The following is a 21087-nucleotide window of genomic DNA, read 5'->3' as shown; positions in this document are numbered from 1 at the left end:
AAGCTGCCTGTCACTGCCTCTGAACCCAGCTCCCCATGAAGCCCAGCTGGAGCATAAAGGAGAGGCTTTGGAGCTGCTTCTGGCCCCAGGCATAGCAGCAGATGGGGAACGGAGAAAAACAGGGAAGGGTGGGGAGGTGCCAGTGAGCATGGAGCGGGGAGGAATTTTTACCCAATTTGGGGACCTAAAAATAGCTCCCAGTGCTTCTCACTCGATATCATTGACTGAAACAGGTGTATGTCCACACCACTACAATGCCTCTAGATCTGTCCCTGGTTATGGTCAAATTTGTATGGTGACTGTAAGTCAGCAGAGCTCTGAAAGGAGCAAATCTAGCTTTATGGAAATGTAGTTTATGATGTGGTTGCTAGGGATAGCAGGAGATTGGGTTAAAGAGCCCAGGAGATCCCTTCCTGTCCTATATTCTTTTTTAGAATCATATTGAAAAGCTAGGTCATGAATTATTTATAGAAACATCCCCAAAGATCATGAGGTATGGTTTGCTTTCAATTCTACTCAGTACATCATTCCATTTTGCTTACCAATCCATGTACTACCTATGTATTTTGTCAGTAAGTTCACATGCCTCTGAGAAAACATATATACATATTTAAAAGACCATCTTTCTCCTATTCCAGTGTTATCCTACAGTTGACCTTCTGTTTCTCCATTTGGCTCTATGATTTTCTAACAGGTCCCCACCTCCACCTCCTCCTTCCATACACCTCCATTCAGCCTTCCATACACCTCCCTTTCATTCCTCTTTGATGTACCATTTTTACTCAAATATAAGACAACATCCCAAAAATCAGATTCTGTATATGGAAAATGTATATATTTGTTACAATTTGTTGGAGATAGAATCTAATTATTGGTGGTTTGCCTTGAATTTGTCCCTCCACCCCCCGCCTACAGTTAAAGCAGAGAAAATAAATTTAGGGGGGTCAGGTGGCCCCTTTGCCATCTCTCCTCCCAATTTATTCCCCCTGCAGCCCCTACTACTTCCTACCCCCTTGCTCCTTAGACCTTGCTCTCCTTGAGCATATGGAAGTGAGAGACAAATTTGAAAACACTGGACACATCTACGTGAGATGTTTATGGTGGAGCTGACTAATTAGCTCCGTAATAAACATCTCATTGTCTACACATGTGGCATTAGTAAGCCGCAGTAAACTGATTAACTCCACTGTAGGAGCTAGTCCTGCACTGGAGCACCCTCATGCCCCAGTCATCCTCTCCATGGCATGTTGAACCAGGTCAGAGTACCCCCAGGCTGGCAGGCTGACCCCCCAGACTCCCTGCCAGCTGGGACTGCTACATCCCAGATCAATATGCCGCAGTCCCAGGCACACATGCAAACACGGCACCTGGGAGCAATAAACTCTAGCACAATATGTGCTGCAATTTATTGTATTGCCTTCATACAATACAATAGACGTATTTCAAAGTCAGTAGACATACCCACCTAAGCATAGTTTGCTATAGTAATTGGCATATAAGCAAAGTACTATGGATAGCCACAGACTTAGTTCATCCAGAGCTGATGCTACTTTTTTGAAACTGTTGCAAGTTTCAGTGCAGGTACTTCATAAACATGCTTTTAAACAATGCTTTGTTACCTAGTTGAAAGCCAAAAAACTCATGACTTACCATATAGCTCATTTTTCTGGGCCCCCAGCAGAGTCAACAGCATTTCAAGCCATCACGACCCCTCCACAGCACTGCTCAGTATGTATGTGTACTCCAGATCCCCCCCCCCGCAAACTAACCATGTGCTAATTACTCCCCCACTTTCATGACGGGACCCAGGTATTCTTGCCATGAGTCCTGGGATCTTCCAAAACTTTATATTCAGATTAAAGTGCAGGGAAAACTGGTTTGGCTCCACCTCATGGAGGGCAGGGCCACACGAATCATATGTGATGGGGAGAGAGAATTGTAGGATTGCCTGCCAAATGCATTTGGGAGTATCTGTAGCCCCAGTGTGAAAAATCTGGGGTGGAGATAAATTGTGGGTTATAGCACCACATAAGGTTTTTGAACAATTGAGTTTTGCTCAATCAGTAGGATTTGGAACTGATTTGGCTAACTTGACCTGACACAAGAAAAAATTTCCCAAAAGAGTTTGCCCAATATGGGCCCTATGTTTTAAAGTCATGTTCAGTGCTGGTTGCATTTAATCAACTTCATAGTTGGTTTCCATTATTGAGCACATCATTCTTTTGGCAGTGGTTTAATGATAGCTGATATATTTAATGAGGTTTTCTTGTATGCAAATGTAAGATGAGAGGGTTGGGGGGAAAAGCCTTGTCTATATTTAGGTAAATACAGTACTTCCTCTTTTCTTCTTACTCATTTTCCTTTCCTGGTCCTAAAATATAATTCTTAATTTTCCTTTCCTCACATCAAGGATCTACTTAGAAAATGTATTACAGACACAGCATGTTATTGTTTAGCCAAAATGCTTTGGCAGCTTTTCTTCAGGGCACCAGCTCCAGAACAAGAATTCAAATTGCCATAACCTGGATTTCCAGAATGGGAGTTAGATACAGAAGTGATCTCTCTGTATCAGAGAGAGATTGCAAGATCAGCTGCATCCAGCAGTGCAAATGTATACTAGTGTTTCTGATTAGGTAGTTTAAAGATGAGGCTATTGAAGAGAAATATGTTAGATTGAAGCAGAAGGCTTTTAGACCATCATTGGATGGGATGAAAAATCAGCTACACTTACGTTATTTGTAGAGTGGATAAGAAATTCATCCCTACCAGTCTGGCTGTGGTTAAAAAGTTTTGGTTTGGTTCCTTTTAGATAACAGGCCATTCTTTTTTCCCCACCAATCTGACATAAACAGAAAGATATTATTTAATACCTGTCAACACAATCCGCCTGCTAAAATTCCACAATGCCAGCAAACAAATACATATTAGAACTTGGGTTTGCATGAGATCCTGATGCAATTGCATTGACTTGTAGCTACCTTTGTGAATCAATGGAAATTCTCACAGCATAAACTTCCATTCAGCATGAGTAAGAATGTTAAAATTACTCCAGTATTTTAAATATACTTTGGAATTCTACATTTTGCCAATATATCAAGGTGAATAGGAAATCTATTTGTGTTAGGAAGTATCAAAATAAATATAGAATAATTGCATATTTTTTCTATCAGTTTGGTGTTAAACGGTTTTCTTAATGTGTGCAGCTACTGAACTGAAAATATGCACCAATAAGCAAATGACCTCTGTTCCTTCAAAGATGACAAGCTGATAAATAAGACAGGTAAACTAATGAAGCATCTACTAGAGGTCTTTGTGACATAGGGCTTGACTTCTCAGTTGCATTAAGTATCTCTGTGGAAGAAATTATATTAGTCACCAAGACAACACCGGTTATTTAAGGCTCAGGTCCTCAGTGATACTGACAGATGTTTCTAAAGTTCCACACAACTCAGACACAAGTTTTCCTGTTATCACAATTTTTCGTCTATTCAGTTTGTTTATTGATAGCAATTTTAAGGAGACATTTTAAAGTTATATCGTACCAATCAAAATGAAAATTAGACACATAGAACCAGGATACCCAGTGACAATAAATTGGCATAGCTCCACTGAAACCATTGGGGCTCCACTGTACTACATCAGCTGAAGATGTAGCCAGTGTGTTTTGCCTTTCTATGTACAGTTATTTTTCTTTCAGCCTATTAAATTGGAAGGGAAGTACAAATAAAAAGTTTTATTCTTTATGTTAGCTTTCTTATTGAGAAACTGGGTAGACAACTTGGCAGATATTTAGGGTTTTTTACCATTGTATTTGTGATAGTTTAGATTTATAACCTACGTATATGATGACCATAATTTTATATTTTAAAATACTTTACATTTGAAAATAACCCTACTGAAAATCAGCATTCAAAAGCAAAAGTTCCCAACAGAAAAAATGTAATCCATTCAGAATGGCCTTGCAGTGTGGTCTGAATGAATAAAGTTAGATTAATGCCACAAGAAAATTGAATGCAGTGGAAAATTGTTAACTTCTCCTCTCCACCTCCAAGTTTGATTGTTAGCATAAACAATCCAACTAAACCCAATTACAAAGATCAAAGTTAGCATCTTAAATTGTACTCAGGGTCGTACAGTCTGTGAAGTAAATGTATGCAATAATCCCCATTAACAGTAGCATTAAATTGGCAGATAGCGACATCATGCACCACCCTAACTGCCCATGTTGTCTTCAAGATCAGTCTTGCAAGAAATGCATTATAGCAATAAACGCCGAAAAAACATGTTGTGACAAGAAGAATGGTTCACAGCACCCACCCAGAGACAGCAAGGGGAAATTTACTCTTTGCTATAACTACTACCTGCTCTCCAAATGTAACCAACCCTCCTATACTCCCCCAGACTATCAGTCTTGTAACAAAAGATGGTCATTGAGCCAAATACCCGACTTCACTATTTTACACTATATAAATATGTCAATCTGGCCTTTAAATGGCTAAAGCTTGCTGTGGGAGAATGCCCTGGCAATGTTCTGCTGGTGATAGAGACTGCCAATGCCTGTACCAGGCGTGCTGTCACCCACAACATAATGGGTAGTGGGGCTGTGGGTCCAGGTGGAGGGAGAAGGTCTGATATAATGGTGTGTCTACAAGAGACATTTTCTGTGGAGTCGACTAATTCACTCCACAGTAAATGTCTTGCATCTACATATATGGCCCTATTAGGCTGGAGTAAAATAATTAACTTCCCAGCAGCATTGTACTTGTACATGCAAGTACTATCCTGCTGTGGAATTTTTTATTCCATAGAAGTGCATGTGTAAACTCTGGCTGGGGCATGAGGGTAGATCTGTGCAAGAGCTGCCTGCCTGCTGGCCCCACACTGGAGTACCCTTGTGCCCCAGCCAGCCCCTCTGGACCATGTTAAGTCAGGTGGGGAGCTGTGCTGGCAGGCTTATCCCCTGGGACCCCTGTCAACAGGGGCTGCTCCGACCCAGCAGAATGTGCTGCGATCCCAGACACACATGTAGATGCAGTACCTGGGAGCAATAAATACCAGCACAATGCATGCCGGAGATTATTGTGTCACCTTACTAAGCATGTGGAGATGCGTCCGCAGAGTTCCACTATGCTCTGTTCTCCACTCACATAAATCAAAGAATCCCTGTCAGTTCTAACATGCAAAGGAGTGGAGCAGCTGAGGATAATAAGATAGGTGTGAAGGCTCTCTGAGGTGAACTCTTTACCGCTTCATTATCCAGGAAGGATATACAATGTGTTCCATTCTCAATTGAGAGAACAGACATTACCATCCAAAGAAATGTATGTCTTGGATTATTATTTAAATTATTCAGATGGTCAGTTTGTCTGAGTGTATTACCATACCACATTCCTTCCCTATGAAGCTTTCGTCATTTAGCTGTTTTTCTATGAATACCATCCATATTCCCATCTGCTTCTGACTTTGTCTTATACCTGCCCACAGGCCCTTTGCAGTTTCTATCTGTTCTTTAAGCTGTCTTCAGTCCAGCACCCTCCTTGCTCCCCATCTTGGGCGGGGGAACAAACCTTTAAGGCAGAAACAAGTATACTAATTATTGTTACTGGACTCATGAGCAGTTAATGTGCCTGAATTTTCTGTGCAGAGAGTTCAGGTCCATTAAACTGCACCTTGCATGCATCTGAATGTATGCCTGTCAGGAGCAAATTTGCTCTCAGTGGGAGCAGTTCAGTCTAGAGCTGCTCCTGCCCTGCTCTGCCGCCTTGCAGCAGTCAGGGGGAGGTCCAGGCTCCCCATGGTGCCAGCACTGGGCTGGCAGGGGGCATGTGTCCTGATCTCTATGGGGCAGGGGAAAGCTGTCCCATCTGCCAGGTGGCTGCCTCACATGTGGAGATCAGAACCCATCCCAATCTCCATGTGGCAGAAAATTGAGATCCATTAATTGTATGTATAGATGTGCACAGTAAGAATAATCAGTATACTTGTGTCTATCTTAACATTTTGTTGTTTTTTTCAAGATGGGGAGCAATAGGGGGTGCTAGACTGAAAATAGCTCAAAGAACAGACAGAAACTGCAGTTTGCTCCTGGTCAGCATCTACATTCACTTTAGCACATTATTTTAATATGCCAATTTCTAGTACCTGGATCTATATATACTAGAAAACAGTGCATTAGACTAATCTACTGCACAGTAATTGCTGCACATGTGTAGAGGGTGACACTTTACTGTGCATTAGATTGGTCTAATGTTCAGTAAAACATCTTGTGTACACGCACCCACTGTTTCCTAAGCAGGAAATATTTATTAGTCATGTGATATCAGTGTAAAGGGTAGCTGAATTGTTTCTTGAGTAAAAGTAATGGAGGTAAATACCTTTTAAGATCAAAAAAAGATTTTATGGACAATACCGGAAGGAACAGATCTTCCTTCTTATTTGAAAGCCTTATGTTTCATTGTGGTAAGACCTATCATGTCGTCTGTCTTGTCTGTTCAATATTACAAAAAGATGGCCACCCTGTCAATATATCAATAGGGAGTATTAGCTAGCTTGTTAATGGATAAGAATGTGAGATTAAAAACAAAAGACTGATATGGCAACAGTAATAGGTAACATAACAGGAACAGTAAAATCTGTCTCATGTTTACTAAGACAGATTTCTGATCAGGATTTAATTACCCTGGTCAGAAACCCCTGCTAATATTAAGATGCTTATAGTTAGCAAATAGGTACAAGAAAATGCCACACATTTTGGTCAATTGCATTTGCACAGGAAAAAAACCCAATATGGATATGACCATTTTTTATTCTGCTGTACTGTACTCTCATAGGCTCCAAAATCAAGCAAGATATACCAGATAAAGTTACTTTGTAGCAGTATTGGTTTTTTAACCTTTTTTCTTGCAGAAATTTGTACAGGAATTTAAAATTAAAATTGCGAAGGGTTTCAGTATCCCAACTGAACCCAAGGATTTTACAGCTACAGCTTTACAGCTTCAAAAATAATGTGAAGAGAGAGAACCTATGGAGAGTCTTCAGATGTTAAGAAACAGACCTCTCAAACTGGTTATAGGGTCATTTGAAACAAGTAGGGTCACAAGACAAATGCACCCAGAGCTCATTAATGCATCTCCAGGAAGTCACTATGGACTTCTTTCTCTCTTGTGTCTATTTAAAAAGAAAAAATCAGCATAATAAAGTATGGAATTGAGAAAAAAGGAGAGAGAGAGAGAGAATATATATGACAGGATTTTACACCATAAGTTCTATATTAGCATGAGGTTAGGTAAGTTCTGTTATTCTCAGGTACTCAGTAAGTGCCAACAATACCTTTATACCATCTTACTCAACCTTCCAGCCAGCTTTGGGGGATGTTGCTGCTATGTGTATTTATTATGTCATTTAGTGTACAGACATGCAATGAGGACAGATTTCAGTTTCTATGGACACTGTAACTTGAATGCATTGAAATTTAATTCATTGAAAACAAAACCTGTTAAACTACTAATAAAGTAAAATGTTTATATTGTAATCTATGTTCCTCCCCCATTTTTCTCTCCTTTGCAAGTCAGGCCCAACTCTGGACCCTAGTGCTCAGCTCAGGCCTGTGCTAGAAGGGATCTCAGTTTAGGTCAAATGATCATAGACAGCTATCATGATCCCTCCCCACTCTTCTACATCCCTATATGATGGGGGCAGTCACATTAGTGGTAGTAAAACATCCAGCTGGTCACATAACAGTAAGAGAAAAGGCAGCTTGTCTTTCCAGTCACAAGGTTCAGTAACCGATTAAATGTGTAATAATGGTAACTACAAACCTTCCAAACTGCTCTTGGACCGGGCCAACATTCCTAGTCACTGTTTTGGGGATGGAAGCAGAGATTTAACATCTGCTTACTAAGGGGGGTGCAAGCTAGAAAGTGCTCTGCCTAAATTACTGGAATTCGTCCTCTGCCTTTTAATGAGCAGTTGGGGCTTTCATGTCTTGATGCAGGTACATCTTTAATGCAAATCTCTTAGCTTAATAGTCCAGAAAGTGAGTTAGTTCATTTCCTTTGGTAATTGTGAGGGTAACATTATCTAATCAGCATTAACAAATGTGATAATGGACATGTGGTTTGTTGTTGCAAATCTTGTTCAAATTGCTTAGCTATTAAGGGGGAAATTAAACAAAGAAAACAAAGATGAAGAATTTCAGCAATTATTGCTGTGCCTATAAACAGCATGCCAGAGTGGTATTCTAATCTAAGATCCCTATCTACCCCTCAGGTATGCATAAGAAACTGGATTTGACAGGTAATCAATTTACATTTTCTTTATTTCAGCTATGACAGTGATGGTTGGTGTCCCCCTTTGCCAGTTCAAACATATTTACATCAGGGCATGGAGGATGAGCTTGAAGAAGATGATGACAGAGTCCCTACGCCTCCTGTCCGAGGGGTTGCCTCCTCACCTGCAATCTCCTTTGGACAACAGTCTACTGCAACACTCACACCATCTCCACGAGAGGAAATGCAGCCAATGCTTCAAGCCCATCTTGAAGAATTAACCAGGGCCTACCAGTTTGACATAGCAAAGCAAACGTGGTAAATGTCTGAATTAGGCATATGCCATTTGGAAGATGAAAAAAGAATAATATACTACCCAATGGCAAAACCATTATAACAACAGTTAAGAATGTATCTGAAACTATAAATTGAAATTGAGAAAATCTATCTCAATAAACTATAACCCAGACTCTAAAACTTCCTGTACATTTTTGAAACCACAGACCAAGGAAGTATGTCAAACATTTGCTTTACACCACATCCACAGGCAATATCTGAAATGCGGGTATATAGTAAGCAGATTAACTCCCTTCAACAAGTAATCATTATTCATACATTTCAGAATATTTTATTGTTAGGATGGCAAATAACATACATTTTTGCGAACTTAACTTGATGAAACACTAAATCACCATTTAAACACTAAAACACCATCTAATCATTCACCTTCAAAACCTCCAAAAAAATTATCTTTGTGTGTGAATGAATAAGGCTAAGTACAGATACTGAAAAAGCTTGAGACTGAATTGATTCAGTTTTGCAGGTTAGTCTAACCTGTGTAGATTGAACCAGCAAGCAAGTGAATAGACATTCACTTGATTCCAGAAATGAAGCCACATGCCTGAAGTGACTCAGGCCAGGAGCCAGTGGGGCTAGAGCGAGCCCTCCATTCCTTTTCACAGTGGCTGAGGGATACTGAGCTGGAGGGGGTGGGGGTGGGGGGGTGGCCAGGCCTCGTCAGGTCTGAGTATGATTGGGGAGGGTTTTAAATTCCCACCATGACCTGCAGGGACCCCATCTTGACTGGCGTGGCCCCCTACGGCAAAGGGGGTGGGAGGGTTTATTCCCCCTCCCACCCTTCTCCACCCCCCATGGGACTGCAGCCAGGGCCTGCCTGACCAGGGCAGAGCAGCCCATGCCAGAGTCCCCCTCCCTCACCTCTCTAGCAGCAGGGGCAAGGGCATGGCCAGACACTGGCCTGACATGGCCCCCTGAGGCAAAGGGCAGGGAGAGGGTTTATTCCACTCTCCCATCAGGGGACTGCAGCTGGTGTTTGCCAGCCCCAGCCGCCATCTCTGCCACTTGCCCCTGGCCAGGCAGACCTTGGCTGGGGTTCCCCCAGTGGGAGAGGGCAGGGAGGGAGGAATAAACCCCCTTCCTGGCCCCTTTGCCTCAGGGGGCCATGCCAGCTGGCATCTGGCCATGCCCCTGACACTGGAGCAGTGATGGCTTGTCCTGGGTGTGCAAGCCTCTTCCTGGTGGGGGGCAGGGCAGGCAGAGCTGCTGCAGGCTGCTCAGGGTGAGAGGTGGCAGCAGCAGGGCTGGGTGGACTTGGGAGGCTATGGCCACCTCAAAATTTGGTTTAGTCCCTGTAGCTACCCCTCCCAGTCCCACTGCCACCACTGCCTACCCCATGCAGGCTGCGGCAGCTCTGCCTGCCCCACCCCCACCTGCAGCACAGCCCTCCCACTGGGAAGAGGCTTGTGTTCCCTGGGACACCATGGCAGGGGCTGTTGCCCCTGTTGGGGCCCCCAACCCTTGCTGCTCCAGCAGCGGGGGCAGGGCCATGGCTAGATGCTGGTCAGCATGGCCAGCTGGGCCAAAGGGGGAAGGGAGGGGGTTTATTCCTCCCTCCCTCCCCTCTCCCACAGGAGAACCCCAGCCAGGGTCTGCCTGGTCAGGGGCAAGTGACGTAGACAGTGGCCAAGGTCTCCCAGTGAGAGCGGGGAAGGAGGGAGAATAAACCCCCTCCCTGCCCCCTTTGCTTTAGGAGGCCATGCCCCTGCCCCTGCTCTGGCTAAAGAGCAGAGGGGCAGGGCCAGCCTTCCTTTCTGGAGCAGACAGCCCAGCCCAGCCCAGCCCAGCCCAGAGCTGCAGTACATTCTGGGATGCTGGGGAACTCTGATTTAACTGCAACTAGGAAGGGGTCTGGGACCGAAGTGCCATAAACCAGTTTGACCTCAATAAGTTAAGTCTGATACTACATTCAACTGGGTTTATCATAAACCAATTTGGGGCATTTTGAAACTGGCTTATGTGCACTGAACTTCTTTTCTGTTACATTTAAACCAGTTTCTGATCACTTAAACTGGTTTATGTGTAACTTTGTCCCTAGCCTCCTAGTGTACCCTGACAGTTTTGACAGTACAGTGAAATATCCCTTCTAATTTTGATACCAAGAAAGAAGACAAAAACAGCAAGGCAGAAGTTGAATTTTACAGAACAGAGCTGGAATCTTAGACTGGTTTTTGCCTATTTAAAGAAGAGCAAGCAAATATCACTGTAACATTTTCCTTATAAAACAAACAGAGCAATCTCTTCAGGGACTCAAAAAGAACTTTCCAGCTGCACAGGACTGGGGGTAGAACTGAAGGTCAGTTGCTTTTTGGATGTCCCTTAAGTGGCAGTTGTCCTTTTAAAACATTTCCATCCAGACAAAAAAAAGAGGCTGCGAATCTCAGAGGATAAAGTACAGCTAGTGGCTGAATGGCACTCTGCCAGTAAAGAGGCAGGCATGCTTCATTGGCAAACAAAGGCCACAACTTTATTCAGCAGAAGCCACCATAAATTGAACAGGCAGGTAGGCAGCCGGTGCCAAATCAAAGCCAGCTGTTTTCCCTTGGCACTCACCAAGCCTCGAGGCTCGTTTGCAAGCTGCATTGAAGCAACAGGATACTTAGGCCCCAGTGCAGTTCCACATTGCCAAACAGAGGCCCCAGTCTGCCTGCGGAACAGATTCAAATCCCAGGAAACAGCTATGCTTGGCCTATTCTAGATATCTGAGTTCAGAGCCAGCGCACAGATGCATGCCCTGGTTATGCAGTCAATTTGGCTGTGCTTTGCAGCTGTTACGCTTCCATAGCCGACAAACTGCAGGTGCTATTTTGGTGTCAGATAACACTGTAAGACTCTTGCCAGCAAAGCAGCTTGCAGCAGAGAGTCTGGGTGTTGTTCCCTTTGCTGGAGTGGCTGCAGAAAGCCAATCATGGGCTTTCCTAATATAGTTAGCAATTCACAGATTTCAAAATCACTCCTGTGAAAGTCCACAGTAATTGAGCAGGAAACCCTGGAAAATATCATCTGTAATAGGAAATGAACAGGTTTTCCTATTCTCACTGGGATGTAGTAGTAGATTTCTGGCTAATATAGTAAACCTGCAGTGCTTCCAGTAGAGAGAGATGATTTTATAGCAGTTGTGTGACATGTGGTTGCTCTGTGGTTTTCTACCACACAGCCCTATATGTTCTGCTCTCTTAAAGAGTTGATCTACCATGCTTCAAAATCAATGGAGTATCGCTGTCGTTGACTTATAGGAGTTAAATCATGCTATTAGAAAGGAAGATTTGGTACTTCATTTTCTTAGCTGTTTTGGAAAGAAAATAAAGGAGCTAAAAAGGAGTCTGATTAATTACTTCAGGAGTATTGGGAAGCAAATTTAGAGATGAACTGACTGGAGATTTAAGCATTAGAGATTACTGGAAAAAATACATAATCATTGGGGCCTTGATCCAGCAAACCTTTTAAGTACATGCTTAACTATAAGTATGCCTGAAGTCTCAATTACTTCAATTGTTCCACCCCATGCTTAAAGTTAAGCACCTTCTTAAGTACTGTGCTTAATTGGGGCATAATCATACTGTTTGTCAATAGTTCCCTTCAAAGTTATCTTATTGACCAAAGCACCCATGTTCCAAACTTGAGAATGAAAAATTATGAACTATAAAGGAAAGGAATTACGATAGAAGAATCTCATCTCCATATGATTTGCAAAAACAAGCTCATTTTAACTACACTAAGGTAGAAAGAGACCTCAGTTTCCCTGGTGTATAACATTTACCATTAAGTGCTCCAAATCCTACAAAGTCTTTTACTACCATGATTCACTATTAAAAGAAAAGGAAGACTATTTGAATAATAAAAAAGAAAGCTAGTGTACTTAATATGGATGTATAGGCATAACACACTGTAAAGTTCTCATCAAAAAGAAAACTGTTAGATCTAGTTGGCCGCACGGTTGACAATTGTCATTTACTCTATTGTCTGAGCATAATAGCAAAAAAAGGAATCTGAATGGTTCATTAATTTGAATCAGGTCCTGTGACCACATGAACATTCATTGGCTTTGGCTTTCCTGCTGCCTCTAGAACAAGTTTCAGGGGTAGTATGGTCCACTTTGCAAGACAATTTGTGGGAATGTCAGGTACCTTTATACTTACCATGCTGCGGAGGACACTGCATACATACTTAATGGCTATTCCTTTTGTATTGGACTTCCTGATCCTTTTTTGGTTTGTCCATCAGAAGTAGTGATATACATATCCATCTGATTATGCCTCAATTAAATCACTGTATTTTCTTACATACATCTCACGCCATTTTCCCCCAAACCAGTGACTAAATATTTGAATCCGTATTATATGCAAGGAAATATGGCAACAGTAGTTTCTCCTACTTAACTGGGCAAAATCTAAAGTAACGTCTGCACCTGCCCCATGGGGAGCAGAACAATGAGCAGGCTTGCCTCCCTAGCTGCTGCTACTCAGTTTCTTACTACAAGAACAAGTCTTTTTTTTTTTCTTCATTGTGGTTTTCAAAAACAAGGTGCGCATCTTATTCTGGGGCACAATAGACATGAGAGCATAAGGTAGTTCTAACTGAGCAAATTAAATATTGCCTTTCAGAAGCACTGAAGCATGAGAATTTCTTCTGTCCTTTGTATCATTATTCAGTCTGAATTCTATTTAATAGTTTGAGTAAAACAACCCAAGCATAATGTAGAGGGTTTTGTCCTATACAGGATAGGAAGGATAGCTCAGTGATTAGAGCACGAACTTGTGGTTCAAGAGACCTTGTTTACCACAGACTCTTTAGGGAACAAACAGTCTCTCTGTGTCTTGGTTCCTCAACTGGAGGTCTGAGTAAGTGAGCAATTATACCGCTTCAAGGAGTGCAGGGAAACTCACCACTAATGAATGTATATCAGCTGATTGGTTGTAACTATTTCATCTATCTCCTACTGTCATACCATAAGTAAAGCTAAATTGTAATGGGTTTGCTCTAAATAAAGCAGGGAAATAAACTTTTATGGTTTAGCTTCTACTTACTACAGGAGAAAGTGAACAGCAGACATTTACAGCTGAATCAGCTAAATCATGGTAAATTCCCAGTCCTCTTTTAAAGCAAAGTATTTTGTCTGTCCATGCCTTATAAAATGAGCATAATAGCACTTCCCTATATCTTGGAGGTTATTGTGAAGAGGAATATCTTAAAGGCTGTGAACTGCTGAAGTACCATGGTAATAGAGGCCAGATAAATGGCAAAGTTGGATATAGAAGTTAACTTTTTAGTAAAAAAAAACCCACAAATATCTTTGTAAATATTTTTCAAGATATACCAAAGATTTACGTCCTTATGTACAAATAAAGCAACATCTTGCAATCCTCTTAACAGTATTTTTCTGTTTGTTTTATAGGCATATCCAAAGCAATACTCAACCTCCTCAGGCTCCAGTTCCACCACTGGGATATGTATCTGGAAACCTTATTTCAGATTTAGAAACAGATGTTCCAGATGATGATGAGGATGATATTGAAGAGGAAGCTATAGAAATAACTAGGCCACTAAGAGGTCTAGAGCATACACCAGGATCCAGCATGGACAATCTAGACAGCTCTGTGACAGGTAACCAAGCACATTTAACAGTGAAACCAACCTGTTGGTAATGTTAAATCTCATACTAATTCAAATACTACTTAAGCAAAAAAAAAAAAAATTCCACTCTATTTCTATAACATTTAAAATGTGCTAATATTAAACACTAAAGTTAAAGACGGATTGAAAATACTTTTGCTTTGCTGAAAAATGATAAGAAAATTCATGAATTTTAAAAAGCTTTAAAGAAAACTCAATTATATTCTTGCTTTCATGATAAGTTCACTGTACGGGGGAAGCAAGTCTGTTACATAAAGAGGGAAAAACTTGACTTAAAAATGATATAGTTTGTATATCAGGAATAGCATAAAAGTAAATGCTATCATAAAATGCTTCTAGATATTTTACTGTGTAAAAGCATTCACTGATGAACACAGAGGTTAAAAGACTTTTCAGAATAAACTTGCTTAGATCAGCACAACATTTATTTGTAGACTGAAGACAACACATATGGAGGTGAAATATATATTCTGTACCCACTTTATATTGCAGGGTTCAATAATTGTTCCTTTTCAGTAAAGACATTTAATTATTCTGTCAACTTTTTGTTCACTGCTTCTTATTCCTTGCATGCCTAGAAAAGTTACAACTGGGTTCATCAAAAGGGACCTGAAAATGCATGCTAAGCTATTTCATAGAATCTGAATTAGTTAAATTGCTGTCATTGAGAGAAAGGCAGTCATGCAGTGTTTGGAAAAAAGGCTGTCTTTACATGAGCATCATGACATCTTGCACATGTATCTGCAAACTCTTCTTTAAGCTGAAAGAGGACCTGTACTTAATTTCCTGATCTATGATGATTTAGCTCTATTGAAAACCCAAAAAGGCATGATCTCCATAGCTCATTAAAAATATTTCATGTTTCTGCAGTCATTGATCTTTATGGGAGAGCACTAATTTCTAGGTATACCTTCAGGATATACTTGCTCAATGAGAACATATTAATGTCGCACCACTTAATTTCATCTCACTTCCCCTTCCCTTGCTAGTTCTAAGGATTTTACACCATTATCTATATGTGATGACTTGGAAAACGTATTGCATTTCCAACCAGTAGAGGTGGGAATATGACAGTGATAAAGCATCATGGCCTATCATTTTCTTCTGCTTCCCTTCTTGAATTAAATGCTGTGCCACTGTATCCCACCTTTCAGATTGTCCATTGCCCTGGGACATGTGATTAAGATTTAAGGACTGTAGCTCTACTCCTGTGATTTGAAATCCAGATCCCAGTGAAGGCTCTAAAGTTAAAATTTATATCACTGAATCCAGAAGATTGACTTATTAGTGCATGAGTATCTTAAGCCACTTTGCCTGAATTTCTAGTATAATATGCTTCAAACTGTAATTTTACATATTTTTGCATATCTCACTAATGGCTCTGAAGCCTTTCCATTAGGACTGCAGTAAAGGTTTTACAATGATAATACAGGAATAAATAAAAAAATCAGCTTACTATATATTGTCCCTTTAGTATGTATTACTATGTCAATGTTGATATATATCTATAAATCAGAAAATGAGCGTTTTCACATTTACATTTTTAGTTTTATTGCCATCCTACCCTGTCTCATATGAATACAATTAAGGACCGCTGTATTGCTGCTGAAGCTCAGCTCATGTACCTCTGTGTTCATTACAATAATACAATTGGTGTTTTTATGCATACAAATCAAAATTAGTATCCTAGTTTAAAATGCTGCTTAATTATTGGTGTATTAAAAATCTCAATCTGTGAAGGTGTACTTTTGGGAACAAATTGTACATTATCTGCATCTGTTTAGTCCAGCTAATTTATAACCTCACCAACAGCTACATAACACATTCTGTTCTGCTTTCTTCGATAAGTATATGGGGAAGTGTGATCAGAGTCTCATTTTTTTGTCTTGGATTTGGGTTTCTCAAAAATAATGGAAAATGTGTTAAAGGATAATGTTTTGATAATTTGGGGAGGACATGGATCAGGTTGCAGTGGGGAGGACATGGATCAGGGTGGGGAAAGGTTGTTATATTTTTTCTATAACATCTGAGAGCAGGCTTATTAATGTTAAGGATGTTCAATGAATGTGCAGACCTTTGTTTCAACGAGGTTTCAAATTGCCTGATGTATTTGTTGTTGAAATGTGTAATCCTAATGTTTTCTGAACTCCAGGAAAACAGTATAACCAAGTAAGTATATTTCCAAAAAACAGTATGTTTCCACTACAAAATACAGTCTTTATTTGCATTAGGTTTTAGGTGACTAGGACTAGCATTTTTAGAGGGGTAGGGGGGTAATTTTCATAACATTTTTGCACTTCTACAAGAATATTGAGCACTTTAAAAGATTAAGAATGACAGTGACCAGTAACTAAAGAATAAGAAAACAACATTTATGGAAAACCAAAAAGTGTTTTTGTTCTTTTTTTTTTGTAAATTCAGTACTTCTGTTAATATTAGTTTGAATTTCCCTTATTATGAAGTCCTCAGAATATAAAAGAAAGTCAGCAGAAATACAAGCTTATTCACTATGCCTTATCAGTATATCTTGGCAGTGCTTGGTTAGACCAACTTTAGGATTAACACGATGATGGTTAGGTCTTTGAGGATGACTCAGACATTGTCTGTTCAGCTGAGACTACTAATCTGTTTCATCTAGTGGCAAGTGAAAGATTTTAGTGGTATGCAATTGGCACACCACAGAATTAAACCCTTTGACAAGACACATTTGTAAATATTTGGATTTTTCTTGGTGTTTCTCTAGAAAGGGTCTTCCAATATGGCTGCAAATGTGAATTTACAGCCAATTAGGTTTTCCACACTAACTTCTCATATGGATATAATTTGTAGGTGCTTATAATTTCTTTATGCAACATAATACAATATGTTGCATGGTCTGCATGGTATGTCTGCATGGTAGACCTACTGGGTGAATCTACACAAGAGGTTTACTGCAGAGTTGTCTCATTAGCTCCACTGTAAAGTCTCAGAATCTACACATGCAGTCCTATTAGGCCACAGTAAACTAATATAAGGGGGCATATAAGCAGTGGAAACAGGGAGAGATTACTAAAGAGGAGTATACCTCCACAGCTCGCAGTTGTAGGGAGGCAGTTAGAAAGGCCAAAGCTACCGTGGAGCTGAGGATGGCATCCCAAGTTAGGATAACAAAAACATTGTTTTTCAGGTATATAGGAAATAAAAGGAAGTCCCAGGGCGGTATAGGACCACTACTGAATGGGCAAAAGCAATTGGTGACAGACAGGAGGGGCAAGGCTGAACTCCTCAATCAGTTCTTTGCCTCAGTGTTCCTAAACGAGGGGCAAGACAAGTCTCACAGTAGGAGTGTAGAGAGGCAACAGCAGGGCACCAGACTACCAAGCATTGACCCCAAGATGTTGCAGAGTCACTTGGAAGGACTGGATTCATTTAAGTCAGCAGGCCTGGGTGAGCTCCATCCGAGGGTACTGAAGGCACTGGCTGATGTCATTGCACCGCCACTGGGGGGAATATTTGAAGGGCCAATGTGGTCCCTATTTTCAAGAAGGGGAGGAAGGAGGATCCAGGCAACTATAGGCCGGTCAGTCTCACCTCCATCCTTGGCAAAGTCTTTGAAAAGATTATTAAGGCTCATATATGTGAGAGCCCAGCAGGAAAAATTATGCTGAGGGGAAACCAGCACGGGTTCATAGCAGGCAGATCGTGCCTGACTAATCTAGTCTCTTTTTATGACCAGGTTACAAAACACCTGGACGCAGGAGTAGGGGTAGACATTGTCTACTTAGACTTCAGGAAGGCCTTCAATACGATATCCCACCCCATACTGGTGAACAAATTAAGAGGCTGTGACTTGGATGATTTCACAGTCCAGTGGGTGGCAAATTGGCAAAAGGGTTGAACCCAGAGAGTGGTGGTGGACAGGTCAGTATCAACCTGGAAGGACAGGGGCAGGGGGGTCTCGCAGGGCTCGGTCCTTGGACCGATGCTCTTCAGTGTCTTCATCAGTGACTTGGATGAGGGAGTGAAATGTACTCTGTCCAAGTTTGTGGATGATACAAAACTGTGAGGAGAAGTGGACACACTGGAGGGCAGGGAACAACTATAGGCAGACATGGACAGGTTGGACAAATGGGCAGAAAACAATAGAATGCAATTCAATAAGGAGAAATGCAAAGTGCTGCACCTAGGGAGGAAAAATGTCCAGCATACCTACTGCCTAGGAAATGACCTGCTTGGTAGCATGGAAACGAAAAGGGATCTTGGAGTCCTAGTGGACTCCAAGATGAATATGAGTCGTCAGTGTGACGAAGTCATCAGCAAAGCCAATGGCACTTTATCGTGCATCAGCAGGTGCATGACAAACAGAACCAAGGAGGTGACACTTCCCCTCTATCGGGCGCTGGTCAGACCGCAGTTGGAGTACTGCATCCAGTTTTGGGTGCCACACTTTAAGAGGGATGTGGATAACCTGGAGAGGGTCCAGAGAAGGGCCACTCGTATGGTTAAGGGCTTGCAGGCGAGAGAGTTGAAGAAAAAGACATGCAGAGTGGAACAACTTATTAATGCCATTGAAACTTGGATCAAACCTTAACCTACTTAGCTAAAACAAACTGAAAGTTGCACGTAAATATTCTGATACAGACTATAATCATACATGGATAAGAGAAATGAAATACCATAAAACTATAAAGATAACCACAAGATGGGTAGCACAGAGCCAAGAAAAAAAATCCCTTATTTTGCATGTTTTTAATTTGATTAAAAAACACTTTGCTTTGGTAGCTATGTGGTAAAAGTTATTTATCGGGGTACAAATGGAATAACTCTTGAAAATTACACAAGATCACTTATTTAAACCATATTTTACCAAGGCAGCGGTCAATATTTCTATTGATTTTGCTTAGGGATACATATCTCTAAAGATTTTACTTTATAGGCAGTTAGGCAAATTGCATTTAGTAGGAAGAATGTGGTTCATGGATTAAATATGTGCTCAGAAAATAGGAAACTGCTAGTTTTTGTATCTCATAAAAATGGTAATGCAACAATTAGCAGGGTCATATTATAAAGCACAGACTTTACTCTAGCTTAATGGATCTAGGGATACGCATTCATCAGCAAGGATAGATTTAGCATAAAACGACATGTAAATGAATTGATGACTGATCATAAATTAATTTTAGTGCTGAAGATGTAATAGAGACACCGCAAGATGCCACTTTATCATAGTATTTTACTGCTCAGCAACATTTGAGCAACTACTTAATGTTCTATGCACATTTCTTCTTTAACGGCTTGAATAAATTTGTAAAATTTTTGTGCCTTTCAGCAATATGGAAACTGAAAAAAACCCTAGAAAGATTGAAAATGCAAACACAAATAAATATGGCTAAGTGGCATAAATTCATTTTTCATTAAACATTTATGAATACATCGATTATGTTTGGACCTATAAGTGTCAAACTTGGATTGATGGCTTGCCTTCTTTCATTAAAGATTCCCTGGCCAGAAAAGGCAATATTAGGAACATATGGATTCATTTTATATTTATAAATTTGAATAGTTGGCAAGGAAAAATATCACTAATGTATAATGTACAGTGTTGGTCTTGGTCTAATTTTCAGTGCATTAATATAGATTTGTACTTGGCATTCTGTTGTTCACATTTCGCTGCTCCCTGTTGGCCCAAGAATGCAGTAATCATAACCTCTCACTATTCCATGATTTCCCACTGAAGTCAGTGATTGTTCCTTAAAAAAAACAACCCTTGAAAGCTAGCTTCTGCACCCAGGAATGCAATAAGAAGTATTACTATTGACGTCAAATGGAGGCCCTAAAAGTTCTTTCCTGTGTCATAGCCTAAAGGCCAAATTTTTAAAGGACAGCTCAAGCTGTGGGGATTTTATAAATCTCCTCATCACTTAGGGCATTTATACACACATCTTTTTTTTGTCCCACAACGTGCTGGAGACCTGCAGCTTCAAAGCAGACTCAGTTAATCGAGTTTGCTCCACACGTGAGCTGACGCGCACTGCGCTGCGTCATGAGCAGTTGTATAAGTGGTGAAATGCATGTCAGCGCTCAGAAAATGGTAGCGGTGCGCTTTTGAACTGAAGCACCTTTGATGTGTTTTAGTTCAAAAGTGCACCACTGCCATTTTCTCAGTGCTGACATGTATTTCACCACTTATACAACTGCAAGGGTCGCATGTATAAAAATGCCCATAACTTGTAGGTGCTTCTTAGTGGCTTATATTATCTTTGGGTGCCTGAAATCTTTTTTTTTTTTTAATTTGGTCCTAAGGGCTTCACTGGATCAAGTCTTAAATAAATGGAGGTACATGGGAACTCATCAGTAGCCAACTATTTTTGTTTGCAGGCACCTTGACCAATGGCCAGCTTTCTTTGAAAACAAAGGTTGGTTATGTGCACCTTTCCCAGTTAGGGTAGATTAAAATAAGTACAATAGATGTACAGTTTAATAGAAAGTAGTTTTTATTGCTTGTAAAATATCAGGAAATAGAAAAATCAGTAACAATCAGTGTACAAGAGACTAACAGCTCTATTCCCCCATACCTTTCCATAAGAATAAAGCAGATTTCTGTTTGTGTTAGCACCCAAAAGTATTTCATGGAGCAAGAAAACAGAGTTCAACTTTTCACTTAGTTGATTTTGTTCAGTGTAAAGCATTTACTGCTGCTGTCAGCAAAAGTAAAATTTACAGTTGCCAGAAAGCATAAAGACTCAAATGCACTCTGGGAAAATACAGAGTGAGCTGCATGTAAAGAAGAGACTAATAGCATGTTTCATCCTATTTGGAAAGTGCACAGTTGATCTGAGAGGGAGCATCA

General features: G+C 40.7%; 1 protein-coding gene across 1 annotated transcript in view; it reads left to right on the top strand.

Annotated features, from left to right (window-relative positions):
* Window positions 1–21087, top strand: part of LOC102382210 (roundabout homolog 2-like) — an 89129-nt gene that overhangs the window by 41593 nt on the left and 26449 nt on the right. The window contains exons 10-11 of the mRNA XM_025194803.1: window positions 8325–8585; window positions 14020–14228. Of these exons, the coding sequence (XP_025050588.1) occupies window positions 8325–8585; window positions 14020–14228 (470 nt within the window). The remainder of the gene's footprint in view (window positions 1–8324; window positions 8586–14019; window positions 14229–21087) is intronic.

Source organism: Alligator sinensis, unplaced genomic scaffold, assembly GCF_000455745.1.
Source record: "Alligator sinensis unplaced genomic scaffold, ASM45574v1 scaffold1134_1, whole genome shotgun sequence".
Lineage (NCBI taxonomy): Eukaryota > Metazoa > Chordata > Crocodylia > Alligatoridae > Alligator > Alligator sinensis.
Note: the sequence above shows the minus strand (reverse complement) of the source record. Positions and strands in the feature narration are given on the sequence as shown.